At 38.3% G+C, this 21,693-nt stretch overlaps 1 protein-coding gene across 1 annotated transcript in view; it reads right to left on the reverse strand.

The window, feature by feature from the left end:
- Positions 1–21,693, reverse strand: part of SAMD12 (sterile alpha motif domain containing 12) — a 225,828-nt gene that overhangs the window by 180,281 nt on the left and 23,854 nt on the right. Inside the window, exon 2 of the mRNA XM_063079271.1 lies at positions 5,614–5,792. Coding sequence (XP_062935341.1) covers positions 5,614–5,792 — 179 coding nt within the window. The remainder of the gene's footprint in view (positions 1–5,613; positions 5,793–21,693) is intronic.

Genomic DNA, 21,693 nt, shown 5'->3' on the forward strand with positions numbered 1-21,693 from the left:
GACTAAAGAATATTTGCAATGTTTTAACCTCTTCTTTTGCCTAGTTGGCTAGATTTTCACTGTAACAGACTCTATTTTCTTTTCAAATACATAACTCATTTATACATTTATGGTCAGGGGAATAAAAAACCCTGAATTTAGAGACATAAGACTTAGATTTGAGTTCTGTCTTCCTCCTGTTATTAGCCAGAAACTAAATTTGGCTAGTCATTTAAGTTCTTGGGCTTCTCAAATGTAAATGGGGATACAGAGTTGATAAATAAAAGGTATGGGGCAGGCATGCAAATGTGAGGGACACTCAAAGAGCTCTGGCTTGAGAAATTAGCATTGTGGAAGGGAAAAAAGGATTATTAACCATTTGAAGCTCTTATTTGACAGGCATAAAAACATAGCAAGGTGAAGTTTCCTTGTGAACACCTGGAAAATCAAGTCTAGAAGTCAAGAGTTTCTAATTTCCCAATGCGGTGTTTAGGCCACTTGTGAGGACACATCCCAAAATTCCAAGGTGGGAACAACCAGGATACTGCCTGCTGATGGGCTGATCTTATTCCATAGCCAGAGTTGGCATGGAAACTCAAATCCCAGCCATCCAAGCATTTAGGAACATCAGTTCCAAAACAGACTCCTTAGTATCTTTTTTCTTTGTTTGTTTGCTTGTCTGTTTTTTTTTTTTAATGACTAAACCACTCAGGGCAAGGACAGGCCTAAGGACAAAGGTCAGAGAGAATGTCAATGCAATTTCATTTTTCATCTTATTCCTATACCCAGAGTACTTGCCTGGTTTCCCTCTGATTAGCAAGGCACTGTCCAGTAGAACTTTCTGCCCTGATGGTCATGTTCTAGGTCTACACTGCCAAAAGAACCCTTAGACATGTGGTAACTGAGCACTTGAAATGTGGACCAAAGAAATACATTTTTTCATTTTATACAATTTTAGTAAATTTAAATTTAAATAGCCACATGTGGCTAGTGGTTACCATATTGAACAATGCAGGTAGAAAGTAAATCCATACTACTTACCCAGCATTCAAGCCCTATACAGCTTGGCCCCAACCTACTGTTCCAGCATCAATTTCAAAACATAAACTCTGACTCTACGTGACTGACCTGAACACACCTGAACATCTCTGCTGCCATACTTCAGCTTAAGATGCTTAGACTTCATTGCAAAGGGTGCCTTCCATTCTTAGTGCTACGTATTTGAATTTTAGCCATACTTCACAGCACAGGTCAAGTTCTACTTGTGCTGAAGTACCCTCCCTTGCAATCTTATCCCAACCACTCTGTGAGTAAAGTGTTAACCAACCTCAGGGCAGTGCCCATCTGGGAGGACCTCAGTCCCCCACAGGGCTATGTCCTTGAAAACTGCATGTGGAACTTCCCCTGGTCTGCAGGAGCTGAGACTTGATCTTGGGTCTACATGACTAGAATGGTATAAAGTCCTAGTGGGAAAGAGGGGCTGTGCCTTCTCTGCATCAAAGAGACTCATCCTCACCTTGACTCCTGTCTACGGCAACTGTACATGTCCCTGTGTGGATGAGGGGACAAAAGAAGCTGTGTACTTGGATAACTTCCGTGCCTCCCAATGAGATGAAGGTGCTATTCCTACTTTATCTCTTGCCACGTACCCTCCTGTAAAGCTAAGTAAACATAGTTTTTGCATCTTGAACTTGTAATCACAGCTGTGGTATAGCACACACACTATCTCTCTGGATTCCCAAGCATTCACAGGCATTTGGAACTGACATCGGTAAATATGTTTTGCAGATTCATATTTCAGCTGGGTTCACTTTTTATCAACCAGACTAAACGCTGCCTGTAATAAGGCTTGAAAGAAAGCTGGGTATTCTATTGGTCTTTTTGGTCTCTAGGAGCCAGAGGCAACTTTCAGCAGCCACAATCTCCTTCTGGAATTAGGGTTCTGAGTCTTTTGAGGAATTAGAAAGTGATTTTGGGATTGTTGGCTCTAAGATAGAAAAGCAAGAAGATTTAAAATTTCCAGAATGAATATGGATAGATATATGTTTAAAAAATAGATACATATATGTGTAATATATATATATTCATATATATATATATATGTGAATGTGTATATGTACATACACACATACATATTTTTAAGTCTGAAAGCCATACAAATTTCAGGGTCAAATGGTAATTAAGCACATGCTGAAACACTCCCACCATCCCAGGCTCTAGTATAGCTTAAAGATACTAGAAAACTTTTTAATATTTTTAAATTTATATAAGGCCAAGCTTAAAATCAGACAACAGAAATCTCTAGGTGTCAGATAACCACAGGAGAGAGGAGGCACAAAGCTCTCATGCCTCCTAGGGGTCTGGAACAGTCTATGTGCCAAGAGATTGGTTTAAAAGCCCAACACGGCCAGACTCAAAGCGGCAGGGCCCAAAGGCACAATAAAGAGCTGTAACCAAGTTCCCTGAGTGAAGTCTGCAAATGGTAAGTGTATATGGGAGGACTTGATTTACATAATCAGTCAGAAACAGACAGAATGTCAAATTTGAAACATGAATGTAACACATGGTCAGAGCTATCGCATCCCAGAGTTTAGGTAGAGACAACTGTAAAAGCACCTCAGCAGACGGCCTCCACAATCCAAGGCACACGTAGGCAAAAAGACCCCATGATAAGTCACTCTTTTGGCAAATTAACTTACCAGCAAGAATTAGAAGCCATGTGAGGAAATTCAGTACCCCTAAAGGCAGAATACTAACCCAATAAACAGGAAAAGTCATGGTTGAGCTACTAAAGTTAACAGGAAAATCTGAAAAGGGCTTTAAAAGATATACGTTTACAATAATGTATATCTTCTGAAAAATTCAAACAAAACAGAAGTGCAGAAAGGAAAAGTTTCCCCCATAATCTCAACTCCAGATGTAAACTGTTGCTCAAATTGTGGGATAAACGCTCCCAGACTTGGTGATGCCTTTCTACAGAGACAGACATTTTTACACAAATGGTAACATGCTACACACACTGTGCAGTAAACTGCCCCTCTCCTCCCTTCCCCACTTTAAAATCACATACATTTTCCCACATGAATAGAAACAGGTTTCCTGCCTCCTTACAAAGGAAAAATTCTACTGGATGAATACACACTTTCTTCAGCCAGTGTCCTATGAATGGACATTTGGGTTATTCTTAATGTTTCTGTATTACAAACAGTGCTAAGGTTACCATTTTCCTGCACATCTGGATGATTATTTCCTTAGGAAAAGTTCCTAATGAGGGAATTATTTATCCAAAGATTACTCACTCTTAAACTTCTGAAACTACTATCAGACTGTCCTCCAGAAAAGCTGTACCAATTTACATTACTAAATGGCTTTCAACGCACGCATTTCTAGCCAGAGGTTTTTTTAGGTGAGCTTAGGGTAGGCCAAGTTACCAGATGTTCAATTACCCACCCAAAGGAAAAAAAAAAGATGACCCACAACTCTACTAGCCCTCCAGATACAACAGAAGAGAAAATGTAAATGTCTTTTGCACATGCACAAAACAGATTCACTTCAAAGTCTGTGGTACAGAAACTCAGGGTCTGTGACACTGCTGGCATCCTGGGTAATCACACCATGGTACTTTTAACTCTTAACAACCACATTGTCATCTAGTCCTCTGTGAAAAAATGAACAATTACTTTGTTTAAGTCTTACTAAAACTTCTAGTCTATTCACCCCTAAATATGCTGTCAATGTGCGAACCCCCAGAATCTCCTTTAAACGCCATTTGTTTTGGGGGTTCCATTGTAGATGATTTGGATAAACTCATATATATCTGGCTTCCAATATGTGATCTATTCCTGAGGAAGTGTTCGTTATAGACTTCTACGTTCTCAATGAAATATGTTTTTAGCAAAGCAACTATAAAGCGATCTAGAATCCAAGACAAAGTGTTACTGACACATAAGATTTACTACAATATCACATATTCAAGATAGTTCAGAAGTAATCAAATCATATCACATTTGAATCAATTTTTTATATTGCCAATCTGTTTGCAAATAAAACAGATATAATCTATAAATGTTTAATTAAAGTTGAATTAAAATCAGGCAAATATCAATAATGAATTTTTCTTGTTTCTCGACTCTAATTTGTAATATTTTAAGCATCCTTTTGAAAAGATCCTACTCAAACTCTATTTATTTTCCTAGATAAATAAGACCCTTAATACATTTTTTCCCTGGCTCTTTCAAGATGCCTGTGTAGCACCAAGGAATTACCAGGTTTAGATGTCCTAACAGGATCACTTATTTCCAACTCTGTTCACAAACAAAACTTCTATGATAACCAGCCAATTTCCTATGAGGTACAATTTCTCTGAGCTAAAACATCTAGTGCAAGATACCTGCAATATCTTCCTCATTAACCATCCCTCATTCTCTATCACACATACCCACAAAATTAATGTCACTTTTAATTATCCACACTAAAGAAGGGAAGCAACAATGGTAATTATTCGAAACTGTAGAAAAAGCAAAAGAATTCATATTTTATTTTGGAAGACATTATTTGGAGGAGAAGGGAGGTGGTTATTGTACAACAGCAAAGTGAAATTTCTACTTAAGATTTTTCTTGGGTGCTTACAACATGCGCTTTCCAAGGCATGCATAGATTCACTTAGTCAACAAACATATAAAAGGAAATTCTCTTGCAGGGAATACACAACAGGAGAAACCAAATGCCATATGAAGATTAATTTCCAAGGAAAAAACTAATATGAACCTCTTCAACACTGTGCCCCCAAAACAAACATCTTCACTGATTTCAGACAAAAATACATATAGTGCCAGTTCCATTGTAGAAAACCTTTATAAGAGGCCATCCTTACCAAAGAAGCACCTACCCCTCAAAACCCACATTTTGGTGTGCCTTTACTAATGTCATTTTGTCAGTTTTATGATGCATACATTTAGGCTAAAGACTATATAAAGAACTAAGTATACTATAGCAAAATGGAACAATTTTATCTTTCATCATTAGGGTCCTTTTTACTATTGTCTACTTCATAGGATTGTTACAGGGACATGATAAGCCAGTACATCAAGAGTCTTTTAAATAGTACCTGGAATATATGTATATGTTTCATAAAATATTAATTTTTATTAATTAACAGTGTTTATAAGCAAAAGCCTCTCATATCCGTGCAATACCAGGGCTTTTAAAAAATTCTTACACAAACACAGAATCATTTGACCTGCTCAACCTCATGGAGGAGGTAGGTTTTACGATTCTCACTCTGCAGATGAGTAATCTGAGATTCAGAAAGTTACATGACTTGCCCAACATCATCAAGTGATCTGTCTGAGCCTGGCAGCTGAATCTTTTAGCTTTAACTCCAAGGCATCCTCTGTAAACCACAGCTCAGAGCCTCATGCTATGAGACTGGCCACAAATGTGTTACAATTTCACTTTAAAGGGAATGCAGTCAATAGGTTCATTTATCAGTACTTAGCATCAAGATGCAGTGTTCATTTAACTGGAGATACAGTGGTAATTACTGAAAGCGCAATCAGTTCTCCTCTGTGGCTGGACCACAACATATCAAAGTGGCAGCTTTAGAATCTCCTTATTAACTGGATTATTACCTACCTTAGCTGTCTCAGCCTCTGCCTGCAGTCGCTTAGGGGTTCCTTTTTGGTCAGGCACCTTCTGGAAATTTTTGTTTTTAATGGATTGAGATTCCACACCTTCACCTTCAATTTGCAGTTTAATACCTTCAGCACAGGCAGGGTGATCAATACCCCGTGGATTCAAACCACAGTGGAGAGCTAGGAAAGAGGAACAAACAGAACTCAGAAAACAAATCATATGAAGAAGGTGTCCATGGCAGTAAATATTTCATCAGGCCTCAGTGGGAAGAAATAATGCTCGGGCGAGTTGAGAGGTGGTGTGATAACCAGGGGAAATAATATGATGAGAAGGGAGCTTGGAGATCGGAAAGACTGAAGTGCAAATCCAGAAACCGTCAGTTTCAACTTTGAGCGAGTTACTAATCTCCACCTTACAAATGAGAATACCAAATCAGGCAACTTCATTACTGCCTCCCATACATGCAACTATTTCAACCTCCACAGTTTAGTTTACATTTGTGCCTCCATCTGGAAAGTGCTCCCCTCTCCCCACCTCAGAACATTCTCTATTCATTAAGCATCCACTCAAGTCCACCCTCTTGCATTCATTCATCCAATACTTATTGAACATTCATTATGTGCCATCCCCAGGTTAGATTCTGGAAATATGGATTTATATATGCAGGTGTTACTCAAAGAATTCACAATCTAACAGAGGCAGACAAAAGAACTAGGGACTTTAAAACAGAGTTACCACTGCTACATGGAAGAGAAGGAAAAACCAGAGTGGCGGTTCAAGGGAGTCAAGTCCAGTAGCTTCCCATTTTATCTTACTATCTCCACGTCCTTTAACATGGACACCCCCACAAACAAAATCTAACGCTCATTTTCTGGGGAAATTCATTCATTCATTTATTCAAATACTTACTGAGCCCCTCCTATGTATCTGATATTACCAAAGAAATGGCAGTGGATATTATGAGAACCATACATTCCACCTAGATGACTTCCATGAAGAAGCACGTGTGTGTGCGTGTGTGTGTGTGTGTGCGTGCATGTCTGTACGTGGCAGGTATGTGTGTTTTGACTTCTCCGGTAGTAAATGATTTTGTCCCTCTGTGACCCCAACCCTTCAAATTAACTCTCATCCTCATTCCCTTCCCTTTGGTCTCAGAGGATTGAAGTCCAGATACCTAAATCCCCTCCCTGTGCACCCCCACCAGGACTCCACTTCACTGATATTTCCTTTTACCCAACATCTTCAGCTTTCCCCTTTCCCAGCATTTTTCCCTTCTAGCCAGCTTCTACAATTCTAAAACTCCTACCGTCTGTTTGCTACCCCATTTGGGGCATGGTTTCCTCTTGGTCCCATCTTTGAAGAATATTTTACACCTGAGGGATGAGGGAAGGCTTCCCAGATGAAGTCAGGTGTTTCCTTCCCACTCTCCATTCCCTCCCTAACACATGCCATCCATTCTTCGGCTTTTGATACAATCAACATGCCAGTGACCAAATTTTAACTCCAGTCTACACAGACCTCTCATATGAGTGTTAGATATAAGTAAACTGCTACTCAATATCCCATTTCAATGCAAAACACATGACTTGACCTTAACATGTTCAAAAATGAACCTTGATTTTTCTACAAAAAAATATTTTCCTACTTCAGTCTTCCCCAGTTGTACAGAAACTGTGGAGTCAGCTTTGACATCACTCTCTCCATGACTCAACACAACCCTTCCATCTGTCTCCCAGTCCAACAGCTCTACACCCAAAATACTGCTCCAATCCATTCACGTCACTCCATCTCCACTGCCATCACCCTGGTCTACGCTGTCCACAACTCACACCCAGACTGCTAAACTACTAACTAGTCCAACCACTCTTCCTCACTTGACTTCGTAAGTCCTATTGAAAAAAACTTCACACACACACACACACACAGTCATATGTCATATCATGAGATTCCTTTGCTTAAAACTTTCTAATGTCTTTGATTTACACTTAAGTCATTCAAAAATCTGTAGCATGGCCAACAAGGCTCTGTATTAAGTGTCCCCTTTATACCTTCCCAACTCCACCTCCCACCATGTTATCCCTCATTTACTACACTCCAACCACACACTTCTTCTTTTCCTTGAACACACCAAATTCTTTCTCACCCCCTGAGCTTTGTACCTGTTTCTTTGCCTGAAATGATCTTCCTCGTTCTTCATCTGACCGCTCCTCATCCTTCAGATTTCAGCTTAAATACCGTTTCTTCAAATATGTTTTCTTTGCTCTAGACCAAATGGAATTGGCAGATATCTACAGAACATTCCACCCAACAACCTCAGAATATTCATTTTTCTCATCAGCACATGGATCATTCTCCAGGATAGATCACATATTAGGTCACAAATCAAGTCTCAATAAATTCAAAAAATTGCAATTATCCCATGTATCTTCTCAGACCACAATGGATTAAAACTAGAAATTAATAACAAACGAAACTCTGGAAAATATACAAACATATGGAAATTAAACAGCATTCTACTTAATGACTTATGGGTCCAAGAAGAAATCAAGCAGGAAATCAAAAAATTTATAGAAACTAATGAAAACAATGATACATCATACCAAAACCTGTGGGATACTGCAAAAGCAGTATTGAGGGGAAAATTTATTGCATTAAACGCTCACTTCAGAAGAATAGAAAGATGGCAAGTGAACAACCTAACACTTCACCTTAAAGAACTAGAAAAACAAGAACAATCCAAACCTAAAGTTAGCAGACGGAAAGAAATCATTAAGATCAGAGCAGAACTGAATGAAATTGAAAACCAAAAAACAATTCAAAAGATCAACGAATCAAAAAGTTGGTTTTTTGAAAAGATAAATAAAATTGACAAACCATTAGCATGGCTAACAAAAAAAAGAAGAGAGAAGACTCAAATAACAAAAATTAGAAATGAAAAAGGCGATATTACAACTGATTCATCTGAAATACAAGGAATCATTCGAGACTACTATAAACAACTATACGCCAACAAATTTGAAAATCTGGAGGAAATGGATAAATTTCTGGACACACACAAGCTCCCAAAACTGAACCGTGAAGACGTAGAAAATTTGAACAGACCAATAACAATAAAGGAGATTGAAGCTGTTATCAGTAGGCTCCCAACAAAGAAAAGCCCAGGACCAGATGGATTCACAGCAGAATTTTACCAAACATTCAAACAGGAATTGACACCGATTCTTTACAAACTATTCCAAAAGATTGAAACGGACACAAATCTCCCAAACTCATTCTATGAAGCAAACATCATCCTGATACCAAAACCAGGTAAAGATATAACCAAAAAAGAAAACTACAGGCCAATATCCTTGATGAATATAGATGCAAAAATCCTTACTAAATTACTAGCAAACAGAATACAGCAACACATACGTAAAATTATTCATCACGATCAAGTGGGATTCATCCCAGGGATGCAAGGTTGGTTCAACATACGCAAATCAATAAATGTGATACACCATATTAATAAACTCAAACACAAGGACCATATGATCATCTCTATAGATGCTGAAAAAGCATTTGATAAAGTTCAGCACTCATTCATGACAAAGACCCTCTATAAGTTAGGTATAGAGGGAAAGTATCTCAACATAATTAAAGCCATATATGCCAAACCCACAGCCAATATCATCCTGAATGGGGAAAAGCTGAAAGCTTTTCCTTTAAGAACAGGAACTAGACAAGGATGCCCACTCTCACCACTCTTATTCAACATAGTGTTGGAAGTACTAGCCAGAGCAATCAGAGAAGAGAAGGAAATAAAGGGCATCCAGATTGGAAAAGATGAAGTCAAACTGTCCCTGTTTGCAGATGACATGACCCTATATATCGAACAGCCTAAAACCTCTACAAAAAAACTGCTGGAATTGATAAATGATTTCAGCACAGTAGCAGGATACAAAATCAACACACAAAAATCAGTAGCATTTCTTTTCTCCAATAGTGAACATGCAGAAAGAGAAGTCAAGAAAGCCGGCCCATTTACAATAGCCACCAAAAAAATAAAATACTTAGGAATTGAGTTAACCAAGGAGGTGAAAAATCTCTATAATGAGAACTACAAACCACTGCTGAGAGAAATTAGAGAGGATACAAGAAGATGGAAAGATATCCCATGCTCTTGGATTGGAAGAATCAACATAGTGAAAATGTCCATACTACCCAAAGTGATATACAAATTCAATGCAATCCCCATCAAAATTCCAAAGACATTTTTCTCAGAAATGGAAAAAACTATTCAGACGTTTATATGGAACAATAAAAGACCACGCATAGCCAAAGCAATGCTGAGCAAAAAAAATAAAGCTGGAGGCATAACACTACCTGACTTTAAGCTATACTACAAAGCTATAATAACCAGAACAGTACCATACTGTCCAATGGAATAGGATAGAGAATCCAGAAATCAACCCACACACTTACTGTGAGCTGATCTTTGACAAAGGCACCAAGCCTATTCAGTGGCGAAGGGATTGCCTCTTCAGCAAATGGTGCTGGGAGAACTGGATATCCATATGCAGGAGAATGAAACTAGATCCATACCTCTCGCCGTATACTAAAATCAACTCAAAATGGATTAAGGATTTAAATATACACCCTGAAACAATAAAACTTCTTAAAGAAAACATAGGAGAAACACTTCAGGAAATAGGACTGGGCACAGACTTCATGAATACGACCCCAAAAGCACGGGCAACCAAAGGAAAAATAAACAAATGGGATTATATCAAACTAAAAAGCTTCTGCACAGCAAAAGAAACAATTAAAAGAGTTAAAAGACAACCAACAGAGTGGGAGAAAATATTTGCAAAATATACATCTGACAAAGGATTAATATCCAGAATATATAAGGAACTCAAACAACTGTACAAGAAGAAAACAAGCAACCCGATTAAAAAATGGGCAAAAGAGCTAAGTAGGCATTTCTCTAAGGAAGATATACAAATGGCCAACAGACATATGAAAAAATGCTCAACATCACTCAGCATCCGGGAAATGCAAATCAAAACCACATTGAGATACCATCTAACCCCAGTTAGGATGGCTAAAATCCAAAAGACTATGAACGATAAATGCTGGCGAGGCTGCGGAGAAAAAGGAACTCTCATACATTGTTGGTGGGACTGCAAAATGGTGCAGCCTCTATGGAAAATGGTATGGAGGTTCCTCAAACAATTGCAGATAGATCTACCATACGACCCAGCTATCCCACTGTTGGGTATATACCCAGAGGAATGGAAATCATCAAGTCGAAGGTATACCTGTTCCCCAATGTTCATCGCAGCACTCTTTACAATAGCCAAGAGTTGGAACCAGCCCAAATGCCCATCATCGGATGAGTGGATACGGAAAATGTGGTACATCTACACAATGGAATACTACTCAGCTATAAAAGCGAATGAAATACTGCCATTTGCAACAACATGGATGGACCTGGAGAGAATTATATTAAGTGAAACAAGTCAGGCACATAAAGAGAAATACCACATGTTCTCACTTATTGGTGGGAGCTAAAAATTAATATATAAATTCACACACACACACACACACACACACACACACACACCGGGGGGGGGGGGGGGAAGAAGATATAACAACCACAATTATTTGAAGTTGATACTACAAGCAAACAGAAAGGACATTGTTGGGGGGGAGGGGGGGAGGGAGAAGGGAGGGAGGTTTTGGTGATGGGGAGCAATAATCAGCCACAATGTATATCGACAAAATAAAATTAAAATAAAATAAAATAAAATAAAATAAAAAAATATGTTTTCTTTGAATCCCCTTCCTCATCCCCACCCCTGCACCTACCCCATGTTAGACCATGTGCCTGGAATAGTTAAGTACCCAACAAATACTGAATAAATTATCTAAAAAACCTGATTGTACAAAGGCCCATATGCACATACCATTTTATATGGATGTTATTTGTGCATTTCTCTTCCCTTATTCTCTAAGCTGCCTAAAAGCAAGGACCAGCCATTTCATGGTGCATAATAGGCACCCAGCATGTACCATCTCTTGTCTCCTCCCTCAGGCTTTGTTCTGGATCTCAAATAACCTTCATGAAAAACTCGGAGAGGCATAATTATACTCATTTCACAGATAAGGGAAATGAAGCACAAAGGGGTTATAGTCACAAAAGGTTACACAGGTGTCTGCAGAAGGTCACCATAGACATGGATCATTTAGGATGCACAAGATTTCAAGTTTACAGATGGGCAAATCCAAACCGGATTAAACAGTAAGGAAAATTATTAGCTTTCACAACAGAACGTCCAATAATGGTATAAGTTCACACTTAGCTGATTTTGCAGCTCAATAGTGACCTTAAGGACCCTGATTTTTTTTTTTTCATCTCTCCATACTACTATCCATAGCAATACCTTTATCCTAAACCTAGGTCCCTTCATAACATTTTGAGCTACAATCTTCTCGTCCTCATCTTGCAGCAAAGAGAGCTTGGTTGAGCACGGTTCTCTTTTCTCCAAGCCTCCTTCCAACTTTCCTTTTTTCTCACTGGCCAGGAGTGAATCACATTTTCATTAATGAACTGAAACCCTGGCACTGAAAATAGGATAAACCTTAAACTAACTGACCTTCAAGTAAGGTCAATTCCCCAAACCACACTGCTTCTTCTAATCAACAAAGCAGGGACAGACTGGACGCTGGGAAACTGTCAGTTCATTTAGTATTGCTGTAACAGAGTACCTGAGACAGGGTATTTTATAAAGAGAGGTTTATTGGGCCGATCATTCTGGTGCTGAAAGTCTAAGATTGGGGCAGCTGCATCTGGTGAGGGCCTCAGGCTACCTCTACTCAGAGCAGAAGATGGAAGGAGAGTGGCTATGTACAAAGAGATCACATGGTGAGAGAGGAAGCAAGAGAGAGGGAGGGAAGGTGCCAGGCTCTTTTCAACAACCAGCTATCATGAGGGAACTAACAGTGAGAGATCTCACTCACCCTTAAGAGAGAGCATTAATCTATGTGTGAGGAATCCACTCTCACAACCCAAACACCTCCCCCTAGGCCCCACTTCCCAACACTGCTACACTGGGGATCAAATTTCAACATGAGTTTTGTAGGTGACAAATATCCCAAACCACAGCAGGAACTAACCATAATACTCACTTTCGGTAGTGCTGGAAAGAAAACTCAGTAGTCAACACCAGTGAGAGCATGAGGCTAATTACTGCTAAATCAATCAGCTTCTCCATCACCGAAGAAGCTACTAGAGCAAGAACTCCTGGGCTATGTTCTCTCGTGCATGCAGTCCTCTGGTGCTTCATTACCCTCATGGTATTGAGGGTATCCACCTACTTATCTGTCTGCCTCACCTACCACATGTAAGCTTCTAGAGGGCAAGAATCACCCCTTATTCATCTCCACGATCTCCACTCCTGAGCCCTAAATCTGCCACACAGGCACTGAAGAAACATTTGCTCAGCTTCAGAATGAACCAGCAATTTCCCCTCTTCTTATGATCATGCCTTAAATCAGAAGTGAAGTTTTCTCTGCTAGTAAATACTTGGTGTTCAAAATATAAGATATCTCTAAACAGGAGGAAGAACACAGGTTTTTGACTTTCTGCACACGTAGCCTTATTCTTCACACAAATATTTTAATCCTCCATTGCCGTTCCTGCCTTGACTGCAAACCCAGAAGTTGATTTAGGTTTTTGTGCTGAGCTTATTTACTGAAAACCATTTCTGACAGGCTTTGCGTTGTTTTCCCTGAAATTTTGTGTCCCTAATATATACAAATCAAGCAACTTTCAAATGGCCTCTTACATCGTGTGATCTTCCTTGCTTTGCCCATCATGTAAAAGGTGCCTTTGTTTGCTTTCTCTTTTCTGTCCTCATCACTACCCTTTCTTGTTTTCACGAAAGTTATTTACTGGATTTAACGGGCTCAGCAGCTCCCAGGTGAGCTTCAAGACCCTCTTCAGACATTTCTCTGATCTTCCTGACCACTCCTGTGCCTAACCAATTTCTAGTTATTGAATTGACACAGCAGGTGGCTTGTGGTCTTACCTGAAATGCTGCACTGTGACTTTTATGTAATTTGAATGTCACTAATATTGAATTCTCCAAAATGAAGAGTTAAAAACCAAAACAGATTTCCACAAACATTGCTCTTTTAAAAATTTAACATGGAAAATTTTCACTGCAAATGCACATATTTAGCAATCTTTTCAGATGCCATTTTGAAGGCACCATCTTTTTTCATGTGCAAAAACCTACTCCCCAGAAGTTGGAAACCAGTTTCATGGCTGGTGGGAATGAAAAGTGACATATCCCCTGTGGAAACTGTATGGAGCTTCCTCAAAAAAATTAAACACAGAATTACCATTTGATCCAACAATTCATCTCCTAGGTATATACATAAAAGAATTGAAAGTGGGGACCCAAATACAGATTTGAGTATTCATATACATAACAGCATTATTCATGACAGTCAAAAAGTGACAACAACCCAAGCCACTGGATGGATGTGTGGATAAACAAAATGTGATACATACATACAAAGAAATATTTTTCAGCCTTAAAAAGGAATGAAATTCTGTTACATGCTGCAACATGGATGAACCTTGAAGACACTGTGCTAAGTGAAATAATCCAGAGACAAAAGGACAAATATTGTTGGTTCCACTTATATGAAATACTTAGAGAAGTTAAATCTATACAGACAGAAAATGGAACAGTGGTTTTCCAGGGGCTGGGGTAGAGAAGATGGGGAGGAATTGGGGAGTTGTGGGTGTGGTGTTTTACTTGATGAAAAAGTTCTGCTGATGGTTACACAACAATGTGAATGTACTTAATGCCACTGAACTATACATTTAACAATGGTTAAAATGATAAATTATATATAACCGCAATAAAGAATAAAATTTAAGAACAATAAAAACCCACTCCCTCTTATCTCAACTCCCGAAAGCCTCTATAAGGGCAAAACTCTCTTACTCAGCTGGGGGCCTCAGGTGCCAAGAGAAAAGTATGTAGATCATTCAAGAAAACTTTTGAATGAGTGAGTGGGAATGTGTTCATGGGTATCAGATCACTGATGTTTCAATATGAAAATATATCAAGAGTACCATAAATGTATGCCTCAAGAATATAGGCTTGGGTTAAGCTACCAGAAAAGGAGCACCATGTCTCCTTGGGCAAAGAAACCTGCCCAGCAGACCTCTGCTAGGACAGGGGTCGGTATGGCCCATGCACCAAATGCAGCCTGCCGCCTGTCTTCATATGGCTTGTGACCCAGGAATAGTTTTTACATTTTAAAATGATTGGAAAAAATTAAAAATAATATTTGGTGACACATGAGAATTATGAAATTCAAATTTCAATGTCCATAAGGAAAATTTTATTGGTACACAGCCATGTCATTTTTTCATATTGTCTATTTCTGCTTTTGTGCTATAATGACAGAGCTGAATAGTTCTGACAGAAACTATCTGGCTCTCAAAACTAAAATCTTTACTAGCTGGCCCTTTACAAAAAAAGTTTGCTGATCCCTGTTTGAGTGTAGAGTGCAACCATGTCCTGGAGGACACTGGGATATGAGAACCCCAGCCCCCTCCACCCTGGCAACATAAAGAACTACTCATGGGTCTTTGCAGGACTAGCCTTGGACTTATTCTTCACTCCCCCATTCCCAGACAATTTAAATTAGATAAATTATATTTAATTTTGTCATTTGGGTCAGGCTATGAGACATAGAATATGATTCCCAAATCTCTCCTTGGTCAGATAAATGTGGTTTTCCAGATAAATGCTGAAGCTTAAAATTTCTAAATATAGGTAGAAGCCCTTTTGTCACTATCAAAAACAACAGGGGTAAAACATGAATTTCCAGATGGGTAATTCAGCAGCATTAAAAGATGAGTAAGTCCATCCCCAGCAAGTCAAAGTGACCAATAATAGATGGCTCCCCTATTCCCTCCAAGAAGAGGGTGGGGAAAAGGAAGACAGTCTGTCAATGAGAATAGAGGGGAAGAAATAACATGGAAAGGGAAGGACTGAATCCACAAAACACACTCTATTGTCCTCAAAAGTTTGCCCGATTAGCCCTGGCAACTATGGTACGGCTGCTGGAGCTGGGCCCAGAGGACCTATCCATCCAAGCCAGATGTTCAGACCACGTGCAGCTGTGTCAGGACCTTGTCTCCTCTGAGCCACATGATGGCACTCACTCTGGCTCATTTATCTCTAGAGACAAATTTATCATTGCAAAACAGTTTGTTATAAGGGGATCTCAGTCCCCAAAGACTACTTAAGTGCAATTACCATATCAAATATTCACCTTTCCTACTCAAGATATCTGGACTAGACAATCTAAATGCATTAGAAATTAAAATAATGATTAATTTACATATTCCAATATCAGTAGGGTGGGGGAAAGGCTTTGGATGATCTCGGAGGCACATCAACGTTAACTCTTCTCTTTCATAAAGAGAATACGAGGGCAGATATACTCCAAGGTTTATGAAGCTTTAGACAGAGGATTCAGGTATCAGACAGAGAGAGAAGTATTCTACACAGTGACTAAGATATTTTTAAACATGGTACATAAATCAGTGCCCATACACATTTTTATCTATGTATACGAATCGAACCATGTTTTTATACAACAATACTTTCCTTTACTACATATGATCTACTCTGCCTTTTTTTTAACGTCTTTTTTTTTTTTTTTTAAATAAAGTACTGCCTCTTGGATCCTTCTGAGAAGATGAAATAGACATACTTTTCATTTCATCCCAGTAACTAAAAATAAAAATAATGGACATTATATATAAAAGAAACATAAGAAGACAGAACAGTAGAGAAAAGTCCGACCATCTAGGGACCTTGGAACTTGAGGAATGACATTGTGGTGAGTTCCCTGGGCTTTCTTTTTGCCTCCTATATTCCAGACTTGGAGCTAAAGAAGCCCTGGAAATGCCAATGTGCACAGACACAAAAGCCTGCTCTCTGCAGCCAAAGGAACAGCAAAGAGGCAGCCTAGCAAGATAAAGAAATCTTTTAGATAATCACTGCTCTACTCAACCTTACAGAAAAATATGATCCAACCACCCTTAACAGCAAAGGCTGAATGAAAAGCCTAGATTTCTACCATCACTGGGCTGTAATAAGGAACCCCCACCACCCTCAAAGGGATGGTGTCATAGAAGGCCAAGTAGGAAGACCAGGTTTTCATCTCTTTCAATTGGTAATGAGGTCACCTCCCCACCGCCCTACCAGGTCAGTTGAGATGATGCAGCAAGGCTGGACTTTCATCCCCCTCAGGCAATAAGAGGTGAGCCTTCCTTCGCAGGGTGGTGTCAGAGGAAGACTTAGGCAGAGCCAGGAAATTCACCTTCACCCAGACTTAATGAACAGGTCCCACCTCTCAGATATCAACTGGGGTTAAATGGAGAACCTGGATTTCTAACTCTACCTGACAATAACTAAGTGGTATTCCCTCTTTTCCCTGGCCAGAGTGGTATTAAGGAAAGTCAGCTAAAACAAAATAAGACCCACAGCCTCATAATGTAAAACAAAAATATCCACATCAAAAATCACCTGTATCCAAGAACCAAGAGGACCTCAAACTGAATGAATAAAGACAAGCAATAGACATGAACATCAAGATGACAGAATTATCTGACAAAGATTTTAAATCAACTGTGCTAATAAACATGCTTTAATGAGCAATTACACCTGTCACAAATGGAAAAAATAAAATGCTTCCTCCAAGAAATAGAAAGTCTGCAAAGAAATAGAGGACATAGAGAACAACAAAATGGAAATATTAGAACTGAAAAATATAATAACCAAAATAAAACGCTCAGTGGATGGGTTCAGCAGCAGAATGGAGGAAACGAAGGAAGATTTAATGGGAAGGGCAGGGGACACTTTCTTGGGAATGGAAACATTCTACATCTTGTTTTTGGTTACATGATACTATATAAATATCTAAACTCATGGAACTGAACACGTAGATACGTTAAGTTTAATATGTTATGGTATATAAAATAATCCCCCAAATGTAGCAAAACAGAACTAAATACAGATACTGGATATATTTTTATTATTTTTAGAAAGAGTTTACAAGTGACTTTCACGTATTTTTATTCATATCCATCTCTCCCACACAATACACAGCAACTTAAGTCCAAGCTCTACCGCTTCTTGCAGTGTGCATTCAAACATGGGCAAGTCATATGGCCTCTTTTCTGTAAAACGACAATACTAATATTACCTTATTTTTTATCCTTACATTGCTATTGTGTTGACAAAGCGAGATACACATGTAAAATGACTGACACTTACCAAGTTTTCAGTAAACATAAATACTCCATTTTTACCCCACTGCTCTTCTCCATCACTGTGAGGAATATTAGGCATTAACAATTTTAGCAACTGTTAAAAAAACAAAATAGTAACCATGTACTTTTAAAGGAAACACCTAGTATAGACTTGTAAAGTGCAATCTGAAGTGAAAAAGATAAACTAAAGTAAAATTCAGAAAAAAAATAACAAGAAAAAAAGAACACCTTTTCAAATATATAAACAACCTTGGTGGGAATTAGGGAATGAGGTTATTAATAAAGATAAAAGCAAATATCTGCACCATATAATTTCTACCAACAAGCTGACCGCATTCTCTGTCATCTAAGCAAATGATAAAAGGTGACCCTAATCATTTAGGAAGACTTTACATGTTACAATCTGGTATCTGGGGAAGGGAGAAGGAAAAAGTGCAGAATTAATGTATACAATGAACTTTACATCTTCTGTCACTAAAGTAGATATTAAGAGGAGGGAAAGACAGAGATGCAAAGCAACATGTTTAAAGAAACCACCATAAAATTGTTAATGCCTAATACTCCTGTTTCACATCACATACCACATTATTCCTACCACACCATGCTACTCTGGGGAATTTTTTCCCCCCTCTTTCTACATCTTAACCATTGCTTAGTTGTTAAAATCATGGGCTTTGGAGTCAAACAAATCTCACTCTACCACTGACTAGCTGTGTAGCTTTGGGCAAGTACTTCACTTTAGGTTGGATTGGTCTTACCTATAAAATTGAAATAATCATAACCTCTTTATAATATTTTAGAAGAATTAAATGAAAATATATGAGGGGACTTCAAAAAGTTCATGGAAAGATTCATAATATCTTTTAATTCCATTTTTCCATGAACTTTTTGAAGTACCCTTATATTTAAAGGGCTTAGACAATACTTGGCACATGCAGTAAGTGCTCAACAAATATTAACCACTGCTATAATTATTACTTCCTTCACTCTTGTTAATATATTAATGATATGAATTTCTTCAAAATCAAATACTTTGATTCTTTATACACACATCTGCATCCACCTATACATGTGTCTCCCCTAAAAAAAGAAGAGAAGTGACTGGTCTCACTGTTGTTAGGGAAGGTACAGTGGAACAAAAGTTTAGACAAAAGCTTTAGAGAAGAAAAAGATAGCTTAAAATTCTCTTGAAAAGGTTATCATGAAAACTAAGGGGAAAAAAATATTCCAGGCAGAAACACAAATATCCATCAAACCACGGAAACATGAAAAAGGCTTGATAGGTTCCACTTTGATTTAATGAATATGAGCGTTCCTCTTCCCAGAGGGAATGAAGCAAGATAATCTCAGCAGGCAATTTTGGCTGCTCTTGCTATTCATCGTAACATTCAGACTAAAGGAACATTCGAGTTTAACAAGCTTGAATCCTCCCTTGTTCCACTTGATCTTCACAAAAGTTTATGTATGCATGTGTATATATAATATACATAATCAAAGACCACACCATCTAAAACTAGAGATATAATGATGAAGGAAATGGACAGGTCTTAATTTGTTAACGGTGAATCAGCATTTTAAAAACTCCTGGTGATATGGGATCTAAAAATAGCTTAAAGTTCAGTGGAGCCGTTGATAGCTATAAAAATTGCTAAGACACCATAATAAGAAAAAGCACTTCTCTTCAAATAACTCAAATGTATTTTTTAAAAAGTGATAAGATGCCATCAAAGTTGGCATCACAAATTGCAGACCAATACTCCTCTATGTACCTTGGTCAGTCCTTTGAAACCCGCACTGTCCAATATGGAAGCCAATAGCTACAGGTGGCCATTTGAAATTAATTATATTTAAACACAATTTAAAATTTAGTTCCTCAGTTGTACTAGCCAAATTTCAGTAGCCATAATGAGGCTGTGGCTACCATATTGGACAGTGCAGATTACTGACCATTTCCATTGTCACAGGAAGTTCTACTGCATAGCACAAGTTTGAAAAATTATTGGTGTCTTTTCTCCCAATGTTAAAAATCAATTTTTTCTGTCCTGCAAATGCTAGTTTAATACAAACTCAGAAAACAAGAATTTGAGGTTAGAAATTATTTTAGAAAATTCTTTTCTTTTCTATTTATTATTTTGTTTATTTTAAATGATCTCAGTAACTATCTATACTTTAGGGATAAGGAAAAAATAATATAATGCCATAACTAGGGATTTCATAAAATTTTTAGACCTTTGAGAATGAACAGCCTTTGTAACCTGTCTATTGCTCTGACTTTCATACATATTCCAGACATGGTTTTGTAAAAGTAACTGACTTCCTGTTTAGTTATTTTAGACAACTGTCAGATCTTTGAATAATCTATTCCCCAACTGGTTACTTCTGTGCCACAAATCACAGTTATTTTCTTGTTACAAGCTTTTAGAAACCCTAGATTATCTCTAAGGGAGAGAGAGATAAATTGTGATTCAGAGATAAATCAGCTCTGGTAAAGCTCACAGTCTACTAAAATAGTGGTTCCCAAATGCCTGCCCAGAAAGGAGAGAAATACCTGATGAAGCTTTCACTGGTCCTCAGCAAAATGAAAAAAAAAAAAAAAAAAAGCCTCATGAGTTTTCCATTGGTCAAATGTTTTCAGTATTTAGGCCTGTCCTTTATCCTGATATTGTCTTTCCTGCATTTTTTAGTGTTAACTGCCTATCTTTAATGAAATTAGCTAAATGCCAGTGAGTGCCTGTGTACTGTGCATGTGAGTTTTAATGATGGCAAAAGAAAAAAGCTATAGAAACTATGTAAGTATCTCCCATTTAAAAAAAAAAAATGTCTGTGAAAGCTAAAAGTTTGAGTACTTCTATACTGCCGACCAAAAACAAGCTAGCCAATAGTTATGCTGCATGTGATATTAGGGTAAAGGAGGATAGGAATAAAAGCTGCAGAGAAAGTAATGATGAGAGGCAACAAAAACTGAGAAAAGAAATGATGACTTCTAAGCCAAGAAAATCAGGAAAGACTTCATAGGAACTTGGTATTTCAGATAGGACTTGAAGTCAAGTTTCTACCCATAGATCAGGGGAAGGTGTCAAAGTACATGGACCAATTTAAAAGAAGGTACAGATTAGGAAAGGTTGGAGCATTTGCAAAGAAGAGCAAGACACTTGGAATCTGAAGTACATAAAAAAGATCATGGAGATGAGACAAGAGGATAATCTGGGTACCATTACATTGAGCGCATAGGGCCTTGGGCATTAGGATAAGAACAAACTTTTTTTCACTAAAAATTTGCAAGTCCGTAAATGTTCTAGCAGGGAGAAACTTAGGCCATGTTGTTTCAGTAATATGGATGGGTCAGCACACTATGACAATATTCATGTGTTGGTATCCGAGCATCCTTCAAGATGCAGTTGTCTCATAAAAAACCTTCTCCCCATTCCAACACAAACCTATATCTTCCTTAATCTGAACTCCTAAAGCATTTATCCACACTACCCAGGGCAGGACATTACCACTCCTTGAAGTCACTGCCACAGAGTTAAACATTCAATAAATCACGTTGTTGTTAATCAACATCATTATCTGTGTCTCTTTAAACACTGGGACCATCAACAAGCTGCAGAGGCGACACAGAAGCTAAATAATGACTGCTGGTTCAAGCCAACAAGAGTCCCAAAGCCCTTATGTTCCCACCCATGAGTCCTACAGCTGAGCACTGGTGGGCGTGCATCTTGCAG

Source organism: Cynocephalus volans, chromosome 15 (genome assembly GCF_027409185.1).
Source record: "Cynocephalus volans isolate mCynVol1 chromosome 15, mCynVol1.pri, whole genome shotgun sequence".
Taxonomy (NCBI): domain Eukaryota; kingdom Metazoa; phylum Chordata; class Mammalia; order Dermoptera; family Cynocephalidae; genus Cynocephalus; species Cynocephalus volans.